This window comes from Scyliorhinus torazame, chromosome 13, assembly GCF_047496885.1.
Source record: "Scyliorhinus torazame isolate Kashiwa2021f chromosome 13, sScyTor2.1, whole genome shotgun sequence".
NCBI classification, from domain to species: Eukaryota; Metazoa; Chordata; class Chondrichthyes; order Carcharhiniformes; family Scyliorhinidae; genus Scyliorhinus; species Scyliorhinus torazame.
Genome location: NC_092719.1, coordinates 27,245,971 through 27,271,106, shown reverse-complemented (window position 1 = coordinate 27,271,106; position 25,136 = coordinate 27,245,971). Strand labels below are relative to the sequence as shown.

At 46.6% G+C, this 25,136-nt stretch overlaps 1 protein-coding gene across 5 annotated transcripts in view; it reads left to right on the top strand.

The window, feature by feature from the left end:
• The window catches only part of LOC140387908 (SH3 and multiple ankyrin repeat domains protein 3-like), a 1,536,301-nt gene that overhangs the window by 965,424 nt on the left and 545,741 nt on the right, over positions 1–25,136 (top strand). For all 5 annotated transcript variants that reach the window (XM_072471211.1, XM_072471213.1, XM_072471209.1 and 2 more), the window contains exon 12: positions 13,849–13,915. In XM_072471211.1, coding sequence (XP_072327312.1) covers positions 13,849–13,915 — 67 coding nt within the window. The remainder of the gene's footprint in view (positions 1–13,848; positions 13,916–25,136) is intronic.

Sequence of the window (25,136 nt, the reverse complement as noted above, 5' to 3'; positions counted from 1 at the left end):
AATGTCGTCCCATCAAATGCTTGCAAACCAGATTCTTCGCACATCTTCTCTACTGAGTAGTACTACACTCCTGTATGCTCCACACGATGCCTGTGTCTATGTATTTACATTGTGTAGATTATGTTTGTCCTATTATGTATTTTCTTGTCATGTTCGGAATGATCTGTTTGAGCAGAACAATACTTTTCACTGTACCTCGGTACATGTGATAATAAACCAATCCAATCTAATCCAACCCTATATGGGTCATACCTATAACATTTTCACACATATCTGGTGACTGTGTCACTGGAATCTATATTTTCGAAAACAGCTTTTTCATGTACACTCTGAGTGGGATTGGCAGTTTGGTGTCAATTAGAACCAAATCAGAACGAAAGAAGGCAGGAGAGTTCCTGCTCCTGACACCCCCACAAAAAAGAGCCTTTGGGACCCTCTTCCGACACTGATCAGAAAATGCACAGTGTACACTCTGCTCTGTTCAGTCCAAAGGTATCGGCCATTGGATCCCGGTTTACATTTTGTGTGTTCCTACGGCCTGACTTCTATTGGAGGAAACAGTGGCATAGTAATCACTGGATTAGCAATCCAGTGACCCAGGCTAATGCTCTGGGAACATGGCAGCTGGCGGAATTTAAATTCAATTAAGAAATTTGGAATACAAAGCTAGTCTCAATAAGGGTCCCATGAAACTAGGATTGATTGTTGTAAAAAAACATCTGGTTCACTGATATCTTTTAGGGAAGGAATTCTGACAGCCTTACCTGGTCTGGCCTTTCATGTGACTCCACATGTAGACCCACAGCAATGTGGCTGACTTGTAACTTCCCCTTGAAATGGCCTGACAAGTCACTCAGTCCAAGGGCAATTAGGGTTGGGCAACAGAGGCTAACTTTGCCAACGACACCCACATCCCATAAAGGGATAAGTAATTCTGAAAAGCGAGTCAGAGAAGATGAATAGTGGAGCCAACCTTTACTCATTTATTTGCAGAGTGAAACAAAACGAGCACATATCTCCTAACACAACTAACACAGATTTTCACTAAGTTCTTTTTATATTCATCAACGAATTAAAGGGGCAGCCCCTTAAAGGGGTATTGAGGGCACGTCATACTCTTCTGAGTATACCAAATGAATAAAATAAACAAATTAATGGATGAACTACACTTTAAAGGGGAGCTATCTCATTTGTTTAAAGGTTACCATTTTTCCGGCCTAGACTGCAATCTCAATTTATGCTCCCCACCTGCATATAATTAAACACAACTGACGTGCAATTAGCGCTAAGTGACTACCCAGCGGTTCGTTGTCAGGGAGCATTGGACTATACTGTCTAGTCACAGAGGGAAAGATTATTGTGGTTGGTCATTGCCCTTTCAGTGCACGACTGGGTGGCCAATTCGGAAACACAGAAAGATTGCCTAATTCATTTCATACTCGGCCCTGCTGTTTGAGTGAAAGATGCACACTGACTCGCTCATTTTACAAAATCCTCTCCGTCGATCAACTGTGTGGGTTCTACATTAACCCAGTGTGCACTGTGCGCGGGGTCTCGGAGGCGCCTACACCCACAATGGAGCTTGCTAGGTCTCGAGTGCAGAATGTGGGCTTGCTACCCATGCTCTTATCCTACTGCCAGGAATTGGAGGGGGAATCCAGGAATCGGATCCCTCCCGCCAATTTTAAATGGCTTTGGAGTTGTCCTGACTCTAGCCCTGTGAGTCTGAGTTTCTGCACCCAGCGCTCATTAAACTCTCCCTCAAGACAACTAAAAAGTTCACAAAATACATGGTACAGTTTAAAATCCTTTCCAATGACAGGTTTTAGCGTGTTTAATATAACAGTTTGACATCCGCCTGTGCTGATCCGTCAGCTATCTGGTAGGATGGGGTCAGGCAGCTATCGCCAGTCCATCTGGCACAGTTCAATCTCTTGTATTTTTTGACTTGGCACTCAAAGAACGGTCAAATCTTGTGGAAACCTGATTTAATCTAGACTCTAAATGATTGGATGTAACCTCAGTCAGGAGATTATTCCAGCACTCGAACAGATGGGGGTAGCAATTTCACTTCATCACAGAGTTGCTGTTCAATGGACTGAGCAAATCAGAGTTTGCATTTGTCTGCAGTTCATTTGGACCATTTTAAACCCTCAGAGTTCAGGTTGGGTACAGATCATCGTAACTTTCCAACTCCTCCATTTGACTTCCTTCTCTCTACTTTCCTCCTCTCTTGTAACTCAGATTCTGTGGCTGGAAATTCCACCCCCCCCCCCCCCCCCCCCCACTGCGGCGAGCCGCCCCCCGCCCCCCCCACCACTGCGGCGTTCTGCACCCCCCCCCCCCCGCCGGCAAACCATTCAAACATCCATTGACTGTGGCAGGACTGGAAGACCCTACAAGTCGGAGAAGCTGCAAAATTCTCTGTTTCTCTATTTTTCTTTGTTTCCGCTTGGCTTTGCAGATTCTGACCTGGGTCTGTGATCTCTCCCCAAGCGAGTTGAGTCAGACTCGCTGAGGCAGAGGGGCAGCACGGTGGCACAGTGGTTAGCATTGCTGCCTCACAGCGCCAGGGACCCGGGTTCGATTCCGACCTTGGGTCACTGTCCGTGCGGAGTCTGCACGTTCTCCCCGTGTGTACGTGGGTTTCCTCTGACTGCTCTGGTTTCCTCCCACAGTCCAAAGGTGTGCAGGTTAGGTGGATTGGTCATGTCAGGAATAGGGTGGCGGAATGGGCCAAGGTGGGGTGGCCTTTCAAAGGATCGGTGCAGACTCGATATGCCAAATGGCCTCCTTCTGCACTGCAGGGACTCTATGAAAAAGGACAATTCTGGCTCCATGGCTGCCTCAGCGTGGAAAAGGTCAGCAACATAGAACATAGAACATAGAAAATACAGCACAGAACAGGCCCTTCGGCCCACGATGTTGTGCCGAACCTTTGTCCTAGATTAATCATAGATTATCATTGAATTTACAGTGCAGAAGGAGGCCATTCGGCCCTTTGAGTCTGCACCGGCTCTTGGAAAGAGCACCCTACCCAAACTCAACACCTTCACCCAACACCAAGGGCAATTTGGACATTAAGGGCAATTTATCATTGGCCAGTTCACCTAACCCGCACATCTTTGGATTGTGGGAGGAAACCGGAGCACCCGGAGGAAACCCACGCAGACACGGGGAGGACGTGCAGACTCCGCACAGTCAGTGACCCATGCCGGAATCGAACCTGGGACCCTGGAGCTGTGAAGCAATTGTGCTATCCACAATGCTACCGTGCTGCCCTTGAGAACAAATAAATCTACACTATATCATTTAACCGTAATCCATGTACCTACCCAATAGCTGCTTGAAGGTCCCTAATGTTTCCGACTCAACTACTTCCACAGGCAGTGCATTCCATGCCCCCACTACTCTCTGGGTAAAGAACCTACCTCTGATATCCCTCCTATATCTTCCACCTTTCATCCTAAATTTATGTCCCCTTGCAATGGTTTGTTCCACCCGGGGAAAAAGTCTCTGACTGTCTACTCTATCTATTCCCCTGATCATCTTATAAACCTCTATCAAGTCGCCCCTCATCCTTCTCCGTTCTAATGAGAAAAGGCCTAGCACCCTCAACCTTTCCTCGTAAGACCTACTCTCCATTCCAGGCAACATCCTGGTAAATCTTCTTTGCACCTTTTCCAAAGCTTCCACATCCTTCCTAAAATGAGGCGACCAGAACTGTACACAGTACTCCAAATGTGGCCTTACCAAAGTTTTGTACAGCTGCATCATCACCTCACGGCTCTTAAATTCAATCCCTCTGTTAATGAACGCTAGCACACCATAGGCCTTCTTCACAGCTCTATCCACTTGAGTGGCAACTTTCAAAGATGTATGAACATAGACCCCAAGATCTCTCTGCTCCTCCACATTGCCAAGAACTCTACCGTTAACCCTGTATTCCGCATTCATATTTGTCCTTCCAAAATGGACAACCTCACACTTTTCAGGCTTAAACTCCATCTGCCACTTCTCAGCCCAGCTCTGCATCCTATCTATGTCTCTTTGCAGCCAACAACAGCCCTCCTTACTATCCACAACTCCACCAATCTTCGTATCGTCTGCAAATTTACTGACCCACCCTTCAACTCCCTCATCCAAGTCATTAATGAAAATCACAAACAGCAGAGGACCCAGAACTGATCCCTGCGGTACGCCACTGGTAACTGGGATCCAGGCTGAATATTTGCCATCCACCACCACTCTCTGACTTCTATCGGTTAGCCAGTTCGTTATCCAACTGGCCAAATTTCCCACTATCCCATGCCTCCTTACTTTCTGCATAAGCCTACCATGGGGAACTTTATCAAATGCCTTACTAAAATCCATGTACACTACATCCACTGCTTTACCTTCATCCACATGCTTGGTCACCTCCTCAAAGAATTCAATAAGATTTGTAAGGCAAGACCTACCCCTCACAAATCCGTGCTGACTATCCCTAATCAAGCAGTGTCTTTCCAGATGCTCAGAAATCCTATCCTTCAGTACCCTTTCCATTACTTTGCCTACCACCGAAGTAAGACTAACTGGCCTGTAATTCCCAGGGTTATCCCTAGTCCCTTTTTTGAACAGGGGCACGACATTTGCCACTCTCCAATCCCCTGGTACCACCCCTGTTGACAGTGAGGACGAAAAGATCATTGCCAACGGCTCTGCAATTTCATCTCTTGCTTCCCATAGAATCCTTGGATATATCCCATCAGGCCCGGGGGACTTGTCTATCCTCAAGTTTTTCAAAATGCCCAACACATCTTCCTTCCTAACAAGTATTTCCTCGAGCTTACCAATCTGTTTCACACTGTCCTCTCCAACAATATCGCCCCTCTCATTTGTAAATACAGAAGAAAAGTACTCGTTCAAGACCTCTCCTATCTCTTCAGACTCAATACACAATCTCCCGCTACTGTCCTTGATCGGACCTACCCTCGCTCTAGTCATTCTCATATTTCTCACATATGTGTAAAAGGCCTTGGGGTTTTCCTTGATCCTACCCGCCAAAGATTGTTCATGCCCTCTCTTAGCTCTCCTAATCCCTTTCTTCAGTTCCCTCCTGGCTATCTTGTATCCCTCCAATGCCCTGTCTGAACCTTGTTTCCTCAGCCTTACATGAGTCACCTTTTTCCTCTTAACAAGACATTCAACCTCTCTTGTCAACCATGGTTCCCTCACTCGACCATCTCTTCCCTGCCTGACAGGGACATACATATCAAGGACACGTAGCACCTGTTCCTTGAACAAGTTCCACATTTCACTTGTGTCCTTCCCTGCCAGCCTATGTTCCCAACTTATGCACTTCAATTCTTGTCTGACAACATCGTATTTACCCTTCCCCCAATTGTAAACCTTGCCCTGTTGCACGTACCTATCCCTCTCCATTACTAAAGTGAAAGTCACAGAATTGTGGTCACTACCTCCAAAATGCTCCCCCACTAACAAATCTATCACTTGCCCTGGCTCATTACCCAGTACTAAATCCAATATTGCCCCTCCTCTGGTCGGACAATCTACATACTGCGTTAGAAAAGCTTCCTGGACACACTGCACAAACACCACCCCATCCAAACTATTTGATCCAAAGAGTTTCCACTCAATATTTGGGAAGTTAAAGTCGCCCATGACTACTACCCTATGACTTCTGCACCTTTCCAAAATCTGTTTCCCAATCTGTTCCTCCACATCTCTGCTACTATTGGGGGGCCTATAGAAAACTCCTAACAAGGTGACTGCTCCTTTCCTATTTCTGAGTTCAACCCATACTACCTCAGTAGGCTGATACTCCTCGAACTGCCTTTCTGCAGCTGTTATACTATCTCTAATTAATAATGCCACCCCCCCACCTCTTTTACCACCCTCCCTAATCTTATTGAAACATCTATAACCAGGGACCTCCAACAACCATTTCTGCCCCTCTTCTATCCAAGTTTCCGTGATGGCCACCACATCGTAGTCCCAAGTACCGATCCATGCCTTAAGTTCACCCACCTTATTCCTGATGCTTCTTGCGTTGAAGTATACACACTTCAACCCCTCTCCGTGCCTGCAAGTACTCTCCTTTGTCAGTGTTCCCTTCCCCACTGCCTCATTACACGCTTTGGCGTCCTGAATATCGGCTACCTTAGTTGCTGGACTACAAATCCGGTTCCCATTCCCCTTCCAAATTAGTTTAAACCCTCCTGAAGAGTACTAGAAAACCTCCCTCCCAGGATATTGGTGCCCCTCTGATTCAGATGCAACCCGTCCTGCTTGTACAGGTCCCACCTTCCCCAGAATGCGCTCCAATTATCCAAATACCTGAAGCCCTCCCTCCTACACCATTCCTGCAGCCACGTGTTCAACTGCACTCTCTCCCTATTCCTAGCCTCGCTATCACGTGGCGCCGGCAACAAACCAGAGATGACAACTCTGTCTGTCCTGGCTTTTAACTTCCAGCCTAACTCCCTAAACTTGTTTATTACCTCCACACCCCTTTTCCTACCTATGTCGTTGGTACCAATGTGCACCACGACTTCTGGCTGCTCCCCCTCCCCCTTAAGGATCCTGAAGACACGATCCGAGACATCCCTGGCCCTGGCACCCGGGAGGCAACATACCTTCCGGGAGTCTCGCTCGCGACCACAGAATCTCCTATCTATTCCCCTAACCATTGAATCTCCTACAACTATTGCTTTTCTATTCTCCCCCCTTCCCTTCTGAGCCCCAGAGCCAGACTCAGTGCCAGAGACCTGGCCGCTAGGGCCTTCCCCCGGTAGGTCATCCCCCCCAACAGCATCCAAAACGGTATACTTGTTTTGAAGGGGAACGGCCACGAGGGATCCCTGCACTTTCTGCCTGTTTGTTTTTTTCCCCCTGACTGTAACCCAGCTATTCTTGTCCTGTACCTTGGGTGTGGTTACCTCCTTGTAACTCTTCTCAATCACCCCCTCTGCCTCCCGGATGATCCGAAGTTCATCCAGCTTCAGCTCCAGTTCCCTAACACGGTCTTTGAGGAGCTGAAGTTGGGTGCACTTCCCGCAGGTATAGTCAGCGGGGACACCGGTGGTATCCCTCACCACCCACATCCTACAGGAGGAGCATGTAACTGGCCTAGCCTCCATCCCCTCTTACCTGACAGAATATAGCTGCCCTGTGGACTAACTAGATCTCCGCCCTCCGACCCTGCTCCCAGTCAGCTACACTTTCTGTAAACTCCTGGCTCTCTTCGCACTCTTTGCGGAAATGTCGGAAACAAAATGAAAGGAGCGCCTTACTCCCTCCTCACCTAACTCCCTCGGTCACCAAACTCTCACTATCGCACTCAAATGCACCAAATTCAGCACTCCCTCGGTCACCAAACTCTCACTATCGCACTCAAATGCACCAAATTCAGCACTCAGTGCAAACCTTGCATGGGATTTAACCTGATCCATAAGGCACTGACGCACAACTAAATACCTTTGCATATTGTGACAACAGAGGTGTTAACTTACTCAAAATGTTTTAAAAAGCCACAATTGTACTGAGTTACTGTTCATTCCGAGTACCGCATCACTCTTTGTTCAGCAGGGTCAGGGTTATTCACTGTGTAGCTGTAGTGTTGCTCTTTATTCAGCATGATAAAAGTTACTTCCTGTGTACTGTTTGTTCAACAGGATAGGGGTTGTTCACTGTGAGTTTACAGCCTCTGTTTAATCAGTAGGGTAAGGATTACTCACTGTGCAACTGTACGTAGACGCTGGCCTGGATTTTCCGCCCTGCGACACCGGTAGCGCAGACCGCGATCGGGCGCCCAGCCCAAGTCGAGGTTCATGCTGGGTGGCAAACCGACCGCGATGCACAGGGCCCCCGCTGGCGGCGGGATCGGGGTTCATGTCCGTGCACCAGCGAGAGGACGCTAATGGATATAAATGAGTCCTCATGACCCACTTGCATCTACTTAACGGGCCTGGAACTGGAATCTCCCAGGTCCTCGCACTTCTCCGGTCCTCTGAGCCATGAATCATGTGGGCACGGACAGGTATCACCAAACGGGAACCTGACGTGGTGGACTTCGCAGTGGGACAAGGGTGTAACTCCTTCAGGGAGTTGTCGCCAAAGTCCATCTGAGGGCCACCCTCCCCCCCCCCCCTTACACACATTGCACTACCTGCCCCCCCCACCAGCCCCGCCCCACCATCCCCCCACCAGAGACCCCCTAAACCAGAAGACCCTGCAGGGACCCCCTAACTAACTTAATGAAGACCTCCCACTGGGGCCCCCTAACTAAAGGGACCCCGCCACAGAGATCCCCTAAATAGGGAGAACACCCCACAGGGACCTCCAAACTAAAAGGACCCCACCCATAGACCCCCTAACTATACGGACCACCCCCGCCCCCCCCGACAGACTCCCTCCCCGGAAAGAGACCACTGTCTGGAATCTAGAGAGCAGTCCATTGAAGGGCAGTGGAAAAAATTACAATTGTAACATTCGCCTCGAAGCACCAAGTGTCCATTCCTGGAAAGAGAACTGCTGTGACCTGTGTTTATACCCCTCAGATCTTATAGCTGCAAGTGTATTCATTCATTTCCTGTAGTGTCTGTGATTGACAGCTTCCAGAAATCAGCTATTCGACTTGCTTCATTCATCTTCTTCACTCTAAGTGCTGTGTGATGTGGCGATGCCGGCGTTGCACTGGGACTAAGTGCTGTGTGACCACCATGTTCACAAACATCAACCACATGAAAGAGAGTTAAGTGCTGTTAATTTCCAGCTCAGTACAGGAATATCATTCAAGCGTGAAGGGACGTGATTGGAATACACATGCAGCGACAAGATCTGAGGGGATTAAACACAGGTCACAGCTTTTCTCTTTCCAGGAATGGACATGTGGTGCTTCCAGGTGAGTGTTACTACAGTAATCTTTTTAATAATCTCGCCCACTGTTACACCACTCATTCAAGATAAAGATTAATCACTAACTTTGCAGAGTAACTCTCCAATCAGCTTGGTAAGGGTTATTCACGATGTAACTGTTGAATTTTATTTGGGTTGAGGGTTGTGTACAGTATTGTTGCCATGACTCTGACTGGAAGTGCAGCCCTCTGTTGGGAGCATGGGTTTGTCCTTGTGGTGTCATTGTACTTCTTATTGTTCTGTAGCGACTTGAATATGGATTCTTGATGTCTGGGGCACAGTCCCCATGGCACATGTGGCCCACAATTACCGTATGAAACCTAAACAGAATGTGCATGTAATATTCAGCAGATCTGGTAGCATCTGTGGAAAGAGAAACAGAATTAAAGGTTTGAGCCGAATATAACTCCTTCTGAACCAAAGGGAAGTAGAAATATGATGGGTTTTATGCTGTTGAAAGTAGGGGAGGAGGAAGAAGAACAAAATTGAAGGTCCCAGGGAGGGCAGAGGGTGGGAGAGATTTAATAACAAAGATGTAATGGAACAAAAGGCAAAGGACATGGTAATGACTGGAGTAAAGAAACAAAGTATTGATCTGTGGTAGTCACCACTGTTGTATTATATTGTATATATGGGTATTACGGTAAGGCCCCAGTACTACAGGTACTACAGGGAGGGGGGTAGATCCCTGCCTGCTGGCTCCGCCCAAGAGGCGGAGTATAAATGTGTGTGCTCTCCGAACAGCAGCCATTTCGTAAGCTGCTGTAGGAGGCCACACGTGTAATAAAGTCTCGATTACATTCTACTCTCGTCTCGTCGTAATTGATAGTGCATCATAATCCAGAGTGAGTGTTAAGGGCAGAATAATGAACAGCTCCGAATGAAAGTAGAAAATTGAAAGCAAGGTACAGACTGGCACTTGACCAAAGAAAAATCAAATTGGAGGACAGAGTTCCTGGTCTGAAGTTGTTGATGTCAATGTTGAGTCCAGAGGGCTGCAAAGTGCAAAATCGGGAGATGAGGTGCTGTTCCTCAAGCTTGTGTTGAGCTTCACTGGAACATAGCAGCAGGCTGAGGACAGGAATGTGAGAGTGAGAGCAATGTATGAATTAAAATGATGAGCAACTGGAAGCTCAGGGTCATGCATAGTAGCACAGTGATTAGCACTGTTGCTTCACAGCTCCAGGGTCCCAGGTTCGATTCCCGGCTTGGGTCACTGCCTGTGCGGAGTCTGGACGTTCTCCCCGTGTCTGCGTGGGTTTCCTCCGGGTGCTCCGGTTTCCTCCCACAAGTCCTGAAAAACGTGCTTGTTTGGACATTCTGAATTCTCCCTCTGTGTACCCGAACAGGCGCCGGAGTGTGACAACTAGGGGATTTTCACAGTAACTTCATTGCAGTGTTAATGTAAGCCTACTTGTGCTAATAATAAAGATTATTAATATGCTTGCGGACTGAGCAAAGGTGTTCTGCAAAGCAGTCACCCAGTCTGCATTTGGTCTTCCCAATGTGGAGACGAACACATTGACAGCAGTGAATAGAGGATGGTAAATTGAAAGGAGTACAAATAAATTGCTTCTTCACATAGAAGGACTGTTTGGGGCCTTGGACAGTGAGCAGAGAGGAGGTAAAAGGGTAAGTGTCACACCTCCTGAGATTGCCTGAAGAGATTCCATGGGGAATGGGATGTTGTTTGAACATTGGTTGCGCTGCACTTTGAGTACTGCGCACAGTTCTGTTTGCCACATTATAAAAAGGAAGTAGAGACAATGGAAAGGGTGCAGAGAAGATTTGCAAGGATAATACCAAAAACACATGAGTCTACATGTCAGTCAATGACTCCCGGACTCTCTTTTTGCTTGAAAACAAGAAGGCTGGGGTTGACCTAATAGAGGAGCCTGGGAGTATAGGAGCAGGATCAGGCCATCCAACTCCTCGAATGTGCTCTGCCATTCAACTAGATCATGACTGATCTTCCATCTCGATACCATTTCCCCACAATATTCCTGTAACCCTTGATTTCATTTGTATCACAAAATCGATCAATCTCTGTCTTGAACATACTCAATGACTAAGCTCCCACAGCCCTCTGGGGTAGAGAATTCCAAAGGTTCACTTACCTCCTGAGTGAAGGAATTCCTCCTCTTCTCAGTTGTAAATGGACTGCCCATTATTTTGAGGCTCTGTTCCCCAGTTATAGAGCCCCGCAACCAGGGAGAACATTTTTTCTGCATCCACCCTGTCGTGCCCTGTAAGAATTGTGAAAGTCCAAGTACACCACATCCACTGGTTCCCCCGTATCTATTCTGCTAGTTACATGCTCAAAAAAACTGCAGCAAGTTTATCAAACATGATTTCCCTTTCATTAATCCATCTTGACTCTCCCTAATTAAATGATCAGTTTCTAACTTGTCACATACTTTCGAATAGATTCTTGTATTTTCTCTACTACGGACGTTAGGCGAACTGGTCTGCAATTCCCTGTTTTCTCTTTCCCTCCTTTCTCAAACAATGGAATTATATTTGCTACCTTCCAATCTGCAGGCACTATTCCAGGAACTGTAAAATGTTGAAAGATGATCACCAATGTGTCCACTATCTCTATAACCACCTCTTTCAACATTCTGGGATGTAGATCATCACGTCACAGGGATTTATCAACTTCCCCATTAATTTCTCCAATGCTACTTTTTAAATAATACCAATTTCCTTACTCTCTCTCGTCCTTTGGTTTGGTATCATTTCTGCAAAATTTCTTGTATCTTCCTCTGTGGAGCCAGGCACAAAGCAATTATTTAGCCTCTCCTCCATTTCCCTATTCTCCATCATAAATTCTCCTGTCTCTGCCTATAATGGACCCTCTTTTGTCTTTGCGAAAGTTTTTTTAAACATTTTTTACATTACCTATGGAAGCTTTTACAGTCTGCTTTTATGCTTCTCCCTTTCTTTATCAGTTTCATGGAATTCCTTCGCTAAATTCTGATTTTTAAAAACTTTATAAACCACTTCCTTTGACCGAATACAATCTTTAACTTATTTTGTTAGCCAGAAGTTGATTCACTTTTCCTGTTGGATTTTCTGCTTCAAAGGAATGTATATTTGTCATAAAAATGTATGTTTGTTGTAGAGGCCTTTAAAATTATGAAATGTTTTGATAGACTGGATGGCAAAAGACTGGGCTGGATTTAATGCTGCTGTACGGGCAGGAACCATGGCAAACAGGCCCACTTAATCGCAGGAGATTTCCGGGGTCAGTCTCTCTGCAGCTGGAGAACCTCCCTGATTAACAGAAGGGGCTGCTGCAGGATTCCCAGCGGGATTTCAATTAAGCTCACTGAGAAACAAATTGGCACCCATTGTCTCGAATGCCACTGCAATTTAGTGGTGCTGCAAGGATTTAACAGGAGCTGCAGGTCGAACCCTCAGAACACTGCCTAGAAAACATGGTCGGGTTTGCCACCAGTCACCCGGTGGTGGGAGGGGGGGGGGGGCGGGTGGGGTCCACGTTATCAGGCACTCTGCGAATGGTCAGGGATCCAGCACCAGGAAGGTGATAGACCACTAAAAGTTAAATTCCCTTCCCTCTCCAACAGCACCCCCCCCCCCAACCTATGATCCCAATCTTGCCCTCACTCACCTTTGGCCTGGGGCTCTACCAGCAGCTGTCACAACAACCGATGCTGACACAGAATCACAGAATCGTTACTGTGAAGAAGGAGACCATTTGGCCCATCGAGTCTGCACTGGGTCTCTGAAACAGCATTCTGTCTAGTCCCACTCCCTTGCCTTTTCCCCGTAACCTTGCACATTCTCTCTTTTCAGATAGCAATCCAATTCCCTTTTGAATACCTCGATCGAACCTGCCTCCACCACCCTCTCAGGAAGTTCATCCACTCATAGAATACCCAGAGGGAACTAGAGTCTGCACCGACCCAACGAAAGAGCATTCTGCCTAGGGCCGCTCCCCCGCCTTATCCCTGTACGCCGTAACGTAACCTAAATCTTTGGACATTAAGGGGAAATTTATCATGGCCAATCCACCTAACCTGCACATATTTGGGCTGAGGAAGGAAACCGGAGCGCCCGGAGGAAACCCACGCAGATACTGGGAGAAGATGCACACTCCACACAGACAGTCACCCAATGCCAGAATCGAAGCAGGGTCCCTAGCGCTGTGAGGCAACAATGCTAACCATTGTGCCACAATGCTCTAGGGTGAAAAAAAATTCCTCACATCACCTTTACTCCTTTTGCCAATTATTTTGAATCTGTACCCTCTAGTTCTTGATGCTCTTTCGAGTGGGAACAGTTTCTCACTATTTATCCTATCCAGCACGTAATAGCTCCTGTCCTCTGATTGGTCAGCATCTCTTTGGTGACGGAGGCCTTAATTGTTGCCTGAAGGACACTGAATATTGTCAGGCTTCCCTCACAGAATTGACAGGGATTCTCTGCCAGTTCCCCGACCGGCGTGCGAGACCTCCATCATCCTTGAAGCACATAACTAGAAGTCATCAATATAAGGCAGTGACCAAGAAATCCAATAGGGAATTCAGAAGAAACGTCTTTCCCTAAAGAGTGGTGAGAATGCGAAACTCACTACCATAGGAAGTGGTTGAAGGGAAACTAAACAGTCATATGAGGGAGAAGGCATGATAGATTTAAATGAGTAAAGATGGGAGAAAGCTCGTGGAGCATAAGTGGCAGCATCGACTGGTTGGGCCGAATGGCCTGTTTTTGTGCTGTATGTCCTGTGTAAATTGCCCTCCGCCTGAAATTAAAACCTGCAGAATGGTTCAAATAAACTATTGATGGATTCGGTGAGTAGGAGAACTCGAGTGGCGCTGAGCCAACAAGAAACAAGATTTGTTCCTGTCAAATAGGGTGAGGGGCACATTGAGTAACGGTTGCTGTGTCCTTTCTTTGCTTCAGGTTGCCATTATAGCTGGGAACTTTGAACTGGCCGAAATTATCAAGAACCACAAGGAAGCCGATGTTGGTGAGTTTGAATCTTAATTTTGTGTAAAGAGAAGGAGTGCTCACCTTGCGATCCATTTTAAATAGAGGTTCACGAGAGAACTCTGCAGAGATCAATAGCAGAATGAAGCATCAGTCAGTCAAGGACACAGTGTCAGGACCTTACTCTCCAGAGGGCAGTCAGTAACAAAGTAACTGGCTCACATAAGAGAGGGGTTTGTTAAAAATCACAGGGCCAACCATCAATGAGTCAGCCATACAGCGATGAGGCTAAACTATTGAGGGGTTAGTCACCTAGTGACAGGGCTGCATTAACTGGTCAACAAGAATCAAATCACTGTTGTGTTATGTACTCTGGGATAACACAGGCTGCAACTCGATGCAGCTTTGACCAAAAGATACTCCAGACTTTGAAGTAAGTTCAATGTGATTTATTGAACCATTAGCACAGTTCTCTATGAGTTTGGCTCTCCTGTTAATCTTGCTATAGTAACTCACTCCAACTAACCAGTCTGCTCTAAGTCACGTGGTGGGTGTGATGCTTCTGATCTGCCCCTGTCCTACTCTCTAAGTGTCGCCTGTGGAAAGAGACAGAGCATGTGTGCCCTGTCCTTATATATGGGTTGTGTAATGCCCACTTGTGGTAGTGTCACCTCTTGGTGGCTTGACCCATTGGTCGTGTCCTGTTCTATGTGTTCATTAGCTGTATGTCTGCATGTCATGATGTCTCTGGTGCTCCCTCTAGTGTTTACTTAATCGTAGTGTATTTACATTAACCCCTTGTGTATTTACAGTGATGCATATCACCACAATCACGTGCTTAAATTAGCCCTTTAAGATGCAACCATTGCAGGTTGAGGGGTTCTCACTCGTGGTTCTTTGAAGATAAATGGATGTGGAAAGACTTGAGGGTTTATCTATGAAGTTGTAACTAAGGCTCCATGGAGAAGAGATTTGCAAGTGAATTAGCCCCTCTCATTGCCTGGGAAGACTTTATTAGACAGGATTCCATCCTTCTTGCTGGAGCATGATCTCTATTCTGTCCTGTCACTCTCCAGGCTGCATTGCCCTCTCTGGCCCGTGGAATAATAATCTGTTTTATCTGAAGTCAGTTTCGATCATGTGACCACATGACCAATATTCCTTTTGTCCACAAAAAGTATTCGAAATTAGAAGCCATTGATACAGTGGAGGTGAATAGTGGCCGTCATATGAACTTATGATAAACTGATTTCTCCACACCTCCTTTTGTTAACTCCTGTGTCCTTCTTGCTAAGGGACCATGATAATTTAGTTTCTGTAGTTTCCCAGACAATAGGAGCTGTGAATTCACAAGTGATTTCATATCCAGGATTCCTTTTCAAACGTGTTTTGAATGTAATAATGATGTTCCAGAGACATGAGTTAGTTCTTGTGCACCTTGAGCCCAGTCAGCAGATTTCACTGGTCGCCTTTGCAGCAGCACATTGATCATTTTAAAAAGAAAAGCTTGTTTCAGAGTCCGTTGAAAATAGTTTGTACCTTAAAAGTTGTGAATATGGCAAGGCTTCGCTGGGCATGGCAGCAGTGAACGGCCTGCATCATCAAAGGGGTCAGTTATTCACACAGTGACAGGGTTGCACTCTCAAAGCAGTCAGTCAGTCAGTGAATCATACCGCACCTTGGGGTCAGCACTGAGGTCTTATCTCATTGCCACACCAGCTATGCATTCAAAGATAGAGCCATCATGGTGTTGAGCTTTTAACATTTTGTATGCTTGCTTTGATTAATAAAATCAACAGATTGGATTCATGATTGAGCTGATTCAATTAGAGTCCCTGAAGGCACAGACATCCTAATGGAATGAACTGTATGTTACTGTTCAACAAAGTGACAGGTCCCTTCACTATTAATTACAGGGGGGGAGGGCAGGCTCGTTTTAAAATATGTCAGAGCTGTGTTCAAAGTGAGAGATTTGTATTGGCAATTCAAATAACTTCCCCGAAGAAAGTTCCTCATTAGTTTCCAAATTAATAGTTCCACTATTATTCCACCCAGTCAGCATCAAAAGGATATTGCATGTGTTAAATACATGGTAAAGCTACACTATTCCATCAGACACAGCATGACTTAGACGCAGTGTGAAGTTCCCTAAATTCCACCCTGTCCACTATGAAGTGTGGACTGCATATCTGTAAAAGGCCAAATCCATTTGATAAGTAGGAAAGGCCACCAGGTGGTGTCATAATGGTATACATTGGGATAGAGTTGCCCTGGAAGTCCTCAACATTGATGTCAGACCCCATGAAATCTCTTGGTACCAGGTCGGATATGGGCAAGGAAACCTCATGCTGATTACAACTCCTCCCCCCTCAGCTTATGGGGCAGTACATCTCCATAATTAACATCAATTTGAAGAGGTACTGAGGGTGACAAGGGCACGGAATGTACTCCGGGGATTTCAATGACTGTCACCAAGAATGGTGACTAAGCTGGCTTAGTCCTGAAGGACATAACTGCAAGATTGGGTGTGTGGCAAGCATTGAGGGAACCGAGACGATGTCAATACCTATTTGACCTCAGCCTCCCAAGCTACCTGTCGCAGACGCATCTGTCCAAGACGGTATTGGTAGGAGTGACCACCTGACAGTCTCTTTGTGGAGACAAAGTCCCATATTCACATTGAGGATACCCTCCATCATGTTGTGTGGTATTATCACCATTCCCTACGGGATAGACTTCGAACAGATCCAGCAACCCAAGACTGGGCATCCATGAGACGTTTTGGGCCATCAGCAGCAGATTGTACGTAACCTCAATCTGTAGCCTCTTGGTCCAGCATATTCCCTACTCTACTATTAGCACTAAGCCGGGGGATAACCCTGGTTCAGTGATGATGCAGAAGGGCATGTCAGGAGCAGTAGCAGGCATATCAAAAAAATGAGGTGTCAACCTGGTAAAGCTACAACACAGGACTAAATATGTGCCAAACCGCAGAGGCGATAGCGAAGAGCTAAGCAACCCCATCACCAATGGATCAGATCTAAGCTCTGCAGTCCTGCCATCCCGTGGCAAGAGAATGTTCTTCCTGGCTGTCACAGCCTCCACAAGGATGCGCAGACACTCCTTTGAAAATCTGGGATTTTTCTGCCCACCTGAAGTGCCCTCCCGCCTGGAGTGTCTTCCGGCTGTTGCTGCCGCCATGATGTGGACCTGCCTCTGCCTCCTCTATTGTCTTCAACGGCCTCCCACCTTGAAACTTCATTAGACTTGGCGCCTGCCACGCTCCTGCCCTGCCAGCCCCGATGACCACCTCCAAGCACATTACACATTGGCCGGCATTTGTGCGGGTCTGGGAAATGTGGCCGCTTCGGATCCCGTCCACCGCGCATCCACGTCATGCGTAACACTCTTGCCAAAGTATTATCCAGCGGCATTTATCTGCTCACTGATGCTCAGTTTGAACTCTGCCAGGATCACTCAGCTCCTGAACTAATTACAACTTTGGTCAAAACATGGACAAACAAGCTGAATTCCTGAGGTGAGGTGAGGTGGGAGTTGACGGCCTTTGATATCGAGGCAGCATTTGACGGAGTATGGCATTAAGGAGCCCTCAGAAAACTGAATTTGTTGGGTATTAGTTAAAGTCAGACGCAGCATAAAGGAAGAGGGATTTGGTTGGTAGGTGTCACTAATCACAGTCCCAGGACATCATTGTCGTAGCTTCTCAGGCTAGTGTCCTGAGCCCAACCATCTTCAGCTCCTTCATTAATGCCCTTCCCTTCATCGTAAGGTTAGAAGTGGGGATGCTCGCTGATGATAGCACAATGCTGAGTACCATTCACAATTCCTCCGATACTGGCCTGAATTTTCAGGAGGGTGGATTCGGTGGGGAGCACATCCCTATCAAACCTGCTGCAATTTCACTCCATCATGGGTGTTGATTGAGAGCAGTTGGTACTTCTATCCTCATTTGTAAAGAGGTCGTGCCTTGGAGAGCTCTTGGCCAATTAGCTCTCCAGTCCATCCATGCACAGCACTACAGTGGCTGGAAGAGGTATTGCAGCACCGTGCCTGACAGTAATAGCAAGAAACGGGTGTCAAGGTAAGTGGCAGGAGTCCCGGGAGGGGCGGGTAGGGAATGTCCTGGGGGTCGCTGCAGGTGGAGGGGGGAGATGATCTCGGTGTCGGGGGAATGGGCTGGGGTGGAGGGAGGTCCAGCGGTCTCTGGTCCGTGAAAGGAGCGGGCCCTCAGTCAGAAGTGGGCTTCCAATGGATGCACCCCCATCTCCCCTCCCACCAACCTCCCACCCAAGATCGATGGTGAGAACTTTTTCTATTTCCCACCTTCAGTCATTGGGCAGGTAGCCAGTGTCAGGATAAGAGAGACCCCTGCCATTGAACAATTGAGGCTAGGCAGCAAATAGCCCTTCATAGTGGTGATGAAGTGGCCACTGAAATGCCTTAATATGGAAAGGGCGAACTTGTTGCACTTCAGGACCTGTCCACTTCATCTTACAATCACATCCAGTCTGCGGCAGGAGTGGTACAGGAGGCAATCCCATCTGTGCTATTTCACATTGTCACCCACTTCCACACCTCCAGTCCCACTGGGAAGGGTGGGGGGCACACAAAATTCAGTTCCCCTCCAAGTCACTCACCATCCTGACTTGGAACGCTCTCGCTGTTCCTGCATTCTCACTGGGTCAAAATCTCGGAGCTCTCTTCTCAACAGCACTGTGGGTGCACCCGCACCATATGGACTGCAGCAGTTGAAGAATGTGGCTGACCGTCACCTTCTCGAGGGCAATTAGGGATGGGAAACAAATGCTGGCCTCGCCAGCGTACCCCACATTCTATCAAGGAATCAAAAAGATTCTCCCTGCAATGACATTCCTTTAACATTCCTTTTACAGTTGTTATCCTATCTTCCCCATTATAAATTTTGGGGAATTTATGCGCGGTCGAGCGCATAGAATTGCACGTTTCCGGAGGAAACGTCCATGGACCCTGCCAGGGCCCGTGCCTCTCTAAGTCCCAGGGTGTCTTTTTCTCAGAGTCTTTGGCGGATCTCTGAGGAGCTCATACCTGCTACAAAGGCATCCCGGATTAGGAGTTCCGTGTGCTCGTTCCCCGAAACTTGCAGGCAGCCACAGTTTCTGCCCAGCACCAGTAGCGCACGGTAGAAGTCCTCCAATGATTCCCCGGGGCTCTGCCGTCTAGTTGCAAGCAGGTGACGTGCGTAGACCTGATTTACAGGGCAGATATAATGTCCTTTACAGTTCGATCGCAGCATCGAAGTCCTCCGCCTCCTCGATGAGGGTGTAGATCCCAGGGCTTAGCCTTGAGTGCAGGAGATGCAGTTTCTGTTCTCCTGAGGGGGTGCCTCCGGCCGTCTCGAGGTAGCCTTTAACGCACGCCAGCCACTGCTTAAATATCGCCGCCGAGTTCTCTGCGTGGGGGCTGAGTTGTAGACCCTCCGGCTTGATTCGGAGATCCATCTTTTCAGCTTAAGTGTAGTCTATTAAATTGATGCACGATAAATTACTATTAAAGACGAGGTAGTAACATAACTGAAGGCTTTAATAGACTAGAACTGTTCCCCAGCAGCTTCGGTACAGAATGAGGGCTGCTGGGACTGCACCGGTTCTTATACCCCGCCTGTCAGGGCGGAGCTACATACCAAACAGCCAATGGTAAACTCCTAGGTTTAACCAATGGTCTGCAGCCTCTCGGGTACTGCAATACCTGATAATACCACACTAGGTCCACTCTGTGTAAATAACCTTGTTTCCCCAACAATTCTACATCCGCAGAAACAGCATTGACAGCCTTCCTACATTGCACCCAACAGCTGTGCACCAACATCCACGAGACTGTTCCCTTGTCCCAATCTGTAATACCTTCAGGTCCACTGCAGCTTGTTAACACGTTCTTCAAGGAGTTCTACAGCCAGCTAATTGGAGGTGAGTGGGCTGCCAGTCCTCCCACCTCTGCTCTCCGTTTGAAAATAACAGCACATTTCGGAAGACCCAACACACCATCCATGGGCACTCTTTTCAAAGTGCTTCACCTCATACAGGGAGTTGAAAACCAAGCCCTGATGTCCATGCCTGAGCCGGCAGCCTGGGCCAAATGTTCACTAATCTCTGGGAAAAGAACCACTTTCTGTCATTTCACCAAATCTGACCTTACACACACAATATAAAACTGTGATTGTTGGTGCTCTCTCACCTATGTTAATTCGAACAGGCTGTCGAGTTGAACGCAATCTCTTCCCTTCCACATCTTATGAACCTCAACCAAATCAGACCACTACTTCTCCAAAATGTAGATTCCCAGCCGTGATCCTAGTTTGAGAACTAAGGTGCTTCAAACTGAAAATTAATCACGTGTTCCTTGTTTGTATCTATTTAAAAGCCTCAATGTCACCAGTCATGACAGGAGGCCCAAGCTGGATTCAGTTTCCAAACTGAGGCTTGAGAAAGGTCTGGCACAAGGACAATAAAGCATGTCAAAACAGCCATATCATGTACCCTGCCGCATATTTTATCTACTTCTGCACTCCAGATACATTGTGCCCGATCAGAGACACTACTCGCTGGGCTGTAGCTCTAGGTATACATATCATTCTATCACGAGTTTCAGTTGTACCAAACCTGTTACCTGTCCAGTAGAAGTTATGTTGGTGTTGTTTGTTGCGAATTAAAAAAAAAAATTATTATGTGTTGTCACAGACTGTTAAACCCAAGCTTTGGCACCCAATCATAATTTCTCAACTGGGCAGCACGGTAGCATTGTGGATAGCACAATTTCTTCACAGCTCCAGGGTCACAGGTTCGATTCCAGCTTGGGTCACTGCCTGTGCGGAGTCTGCACATCCTCCCCGTTTCTGCGTGGGTTTCCTCCGGGTGCTCCGGTTTCCTCCCACAGTCCAAAGATGTGCAGGTTAGGTGGATTGGCCATGATAAAATTGCCCTTAGTGTCCAAAATTGCCCTTCGTGTCCAAAATTGCCCTTAGTGTTGGGTGGGGTTACTGGGTTATGGGGATAGGGTGGAGGTGTGGACCTTGGGTAGGGTGCTCTTTCCAAGTGCCGGTGCAGATTCGATGGGCCGAATGGCCTCCATGTAAATTCTATGTGCTATGTGCTAACTTGCACCCTTTTCGCTGTTTTCAACTTCTATGATGTCCTTCAAATTACTTCTTCACCTTTCACCGTCATTTTTGAATGCTGAAAAAGGTCCCAATCTGAGCCTAACACACCCACGCCAGAATCCCTACAAGCCACCTACCTCGATGGCAGGCGTGTGCAAGAAACTGAGAAAACTGTTCCCAGATTTAGCAGCAGAAGTGGAGGGGAGGATGGAGGAGGGGGAGTTTGTGATCAGTAATTGGATATGTAAAGGCAGTTCTCCAGATCACCCTTCATCACACAAGACCAGATGGTGACCCCAATTTGGGGGAGGCGGTAGCGTAGTGGTATTGTCACTGGACTAGCAATCCAGAGACCCAGGGTAATGATCTGGGGGCCTAGGTAAAAATCCCACCTAGTCAGGTGATGGAATTTAAACTCAATTAAAAATTTGGAATTAAAAGTCTAATGGATGACCATGAAACTATTGTAGATTGTCGTAAAAACCCATCTGGTTCACTAATGTCCTTTAGGGAAGGAAATCTGCCGTCCTTACCCGGTCTGGCCTACATGTGACTCCAGACCCACAGCAATGTGGTTGACTCTTAACTTCCCCCTCGAGGACAAATGGAATTGAGCAATAAATAATGGCACAGCCTGCAACGCCCACGTTTCATGAATGAATAAAAGAAAATTATTTCATGCTAATGTACTTGTTCCTCCAATTGATTTAATCATTTGAATATAGATGTGGCTCCATTATACCTTCATAGCCATGCAAGTTATGTGTATTGCTTTGCTATGATTATAATGCAATTATTTAAGAAAGAACTCAATCATATTTGAGTAACATTACTTTGGTGAATTTTGTTGCTACCAAGGCTTGGGATATTGAGCCTAGGGAATGGGACATTTTTCTGTTTCAACATCAGGCTCTCCCAAGTGCTGTGATATACAGAGTGAAGCTTTCCCCACACAACTCCATCAAATACTCCCAGGTCGGGTAGAGCATGGGTTAGATGCAGAGTAGAGATGCCTCTGCATTGTGCCATCAAATACTCCTAGCACAGGTGCCGCACATGTTAAATGCAGATGCCTGGATCTTCCTAGGAGTGGCAATCCTTGTGAGATTACCGCTGTGATTAAACATTCCTCCAAGTCAATGCTGCTCCACATTTCCTCTGGGATCTTCCGAGCATGAATTTCCCAGGAATGCAGATCGCAGCATTCTTCAGAGAGCTCCATCACAGCAGAATAGAGTCAGGGGAAGACGGGGTACTTTTCTTTACTGCCCTTATGGTAAATATAGAGGTTGAGTATAAATGTTAGTGTATGGGTGAATGATGTAGGAGTGATTGAGTCGTGAGGGTACATGGATGAGGTAAATGGATAGGGTGGGTGAGGTGAGTAAAATGGGTGAGCTGAGGAAGTTGGTAAGTTGATAGTGGGTGAGGTAATAAATGGGCAGGGTACAAGTGGGAGAGGCGGATAGGGTGCAAGTGGATGAGGTAGCAATTGGGTGAGAGTGTAGGGAGGTAGGTGGGTGAGGTGATAGTTGGGTCGGGCTGGTGATTGAGGGTGTAATCGGAGTTACCCCAGTAGTTGCAGCCTAATAAACCAAAAAAAGTCTTCTTTATTCCAACTCCCTATTTTCTGGCCTGTAACCCATCTTCAATCCATGCTAATATATTACCACTGACCCCATGAGTCCCAACTTTATGTAATCACCTCTGGTGTGGCACCTCATTGAATGCTTTTCCAAAATCCCAATTTCCTACATCCACTGAAGGTTCACTATTATCCGTTTTTCAAGCCGCTTCTTCAAAACATTCTACCCTGGGCGACATGGTGGCACAGTGGTTAGCACTTTTGCCTCACAGCACCAGGGACCCGGGTTCGATTCCAGCCTTGGGTCACTGTCTGTGTGGAGTTTGCACTTTCTCCCCCTGTCTGCGTGCGTTTCCTCCGGATGCTCCGGTTTCCTCCCACAGTCCAAAAATGTGTAGATTAGGTGGATCGGCCATGATAAATTGCCCCTTAGTTGGGGGTTGTGCAGCATAGGTGGGGTTATGGGCGAGGGGTGTGGGCCGAGGTAGAATGTTCTTTCAGAGGGTTGGTGCAGACTCGATGGGCCAAATGGTCTCCTTCTGCACTGTAGGGATTCTATGGGAAGTCATAGATTTAACAAACATGGTTTTGTCTTTCATAAATCTGTGTTGACTGTATTTAATTATGTTATGATTTTTGAAGTGCTTTACCATCACATCCCTAATAATTGATTCTAACATTTTGTCTACTATTGATGTTAGCTAACTGGTCTGCGGTCCCTCGTTTTCTCTCTTTGTCCTTTCTTAAATCACAAGGCAATGTTTGATAGCTTCTAATACTTGGGAACGGTCTGGAATATAAGGAACTTTGGAAAATCAAACCAATGCATCCACGAGCTTGTTTTAGTCACCATTTTAAAATCTAATACTCAGACAGTGCACACGCAAATGTCCTTCCTTTGCCAACTAATTTTTCCTAAGAACAATTAACAACCAGAACAAACCTCCACAAACCTTAATCTGCTTGCCCTCTAAGGATTCAATTAAGGAAAATCTGTTGAACATTTTAACTTAGTGTGACTGTAGAAATTGTGACCCACCTATGAAAATTCCCTGGTGATACACTACAGAGGGAAACCTTCCAAACTATCAAGCACCAAGGTCAGTACAAAATTCTATCATACTATGGCTCTCTTCCCTGGAGGACCTTTCACTACAAGGTTAATTAACCTTTACTCATTGCACAATCTGAGATTCAAAAAAGCCTGTTCTTTAGTTGGTTCCTCAACACATTGGTCTAGAAAACTACCTTCTATAATTTCATTAACTTGGCCACCGAACAATTAATGCAAGTTTTGTTTCTATCCCACACTACTGGACTCTTGGGGGTCCAATATATAACTCCCCTCAATGTTTTCTGTGCCTTGCTGTTTCTTAGCTTTGCCCAAACTAATCCTATTTTTGATTTTTGTCAGGCAAAATATTTATTCTCTTCTGTCTTAATCCCACCCTTTATTGTCAGGACGACACTCTTTTTTTTATTCTGCCTTTCGTTTCCAGAAATTAAGTATCCTGGAATATTTAGTTCCCAACTTTGGTCAATTGCAAACACGTCTCCAGAATGACTGTTGAATCCACCTATGCATTTTTGTCTGTGCATCAATTATCTGTTAATGCTTCATGTGGTCAGATACAGTACCTTTAGCTTTGCCCTTTAAACAAAAAAATTCCCTTAACCATTCTTCCCTCACTACCTTTGTTACTCCCACGGTCCTCGTCACTAACCACTGTCCTATTGTAGGCCTTGTCAAAAAGAAAAAGGAGGCATTTGTCAGGGCTAGAAGGCTGGGAACAGACGAAGCCTGTGTGGAATATAAGGAAAGTAGGAAGGAACGTAAGCAAGGAGTCAGGAGGGCTAAAAGGGGTTACGAAAAGTCATTGGCAAATAGGGTTAAGGAAAATCCCAAGGCTTTTTACACGTATATAAAAAGCAAGAGGGTAGCCAGGGAAAGGGTTGGCCCACTGAAGGACAGGGGAGGCCTTGACAGAAATCTTTGGATCCTCACTGTCTTCAGGTAATGTCCCGGAGGACTGGAGAATAACCAATGTTGTTCCTTTGTTCAAGAACGGTAGCAAGGATAATCCAGGGAACTACAGGCCGATGAGCCTTACATCAGTGGTAGGGAAACTACTGGAGAGAATTCTTCGAGACAGGATCTACTCCCATTTGGAAGCAAGTGGACGTATTAGCGAGAGGCAGCACGGTTTTGTGAAGGGGAGGTCGTGTCTCACTAACTTGATAGAGTTTTTCGAGGAGGTCTCAAAGATGATTGATGCAGGTAGGGCAGTGGATGTTGTCTATATGGACTTCAGTAAGGCCTTTGACAAGGTCCCTCATGGCAGACTTAACAAAAGGTGAAGTCACATGGGATCAGAGGTGAGCAGGCAAGAAGGATATAGAACTGTCAAGGTCATAGAAGACAGAGAGTAGCAATGGAAGGGTGCTTTTCTAATTGGTGGGCTGTGACTAGTGGTATTCCGCAGGGATCAGTGCTGGGACCTTTGCTGTTCGTGGTATATATAA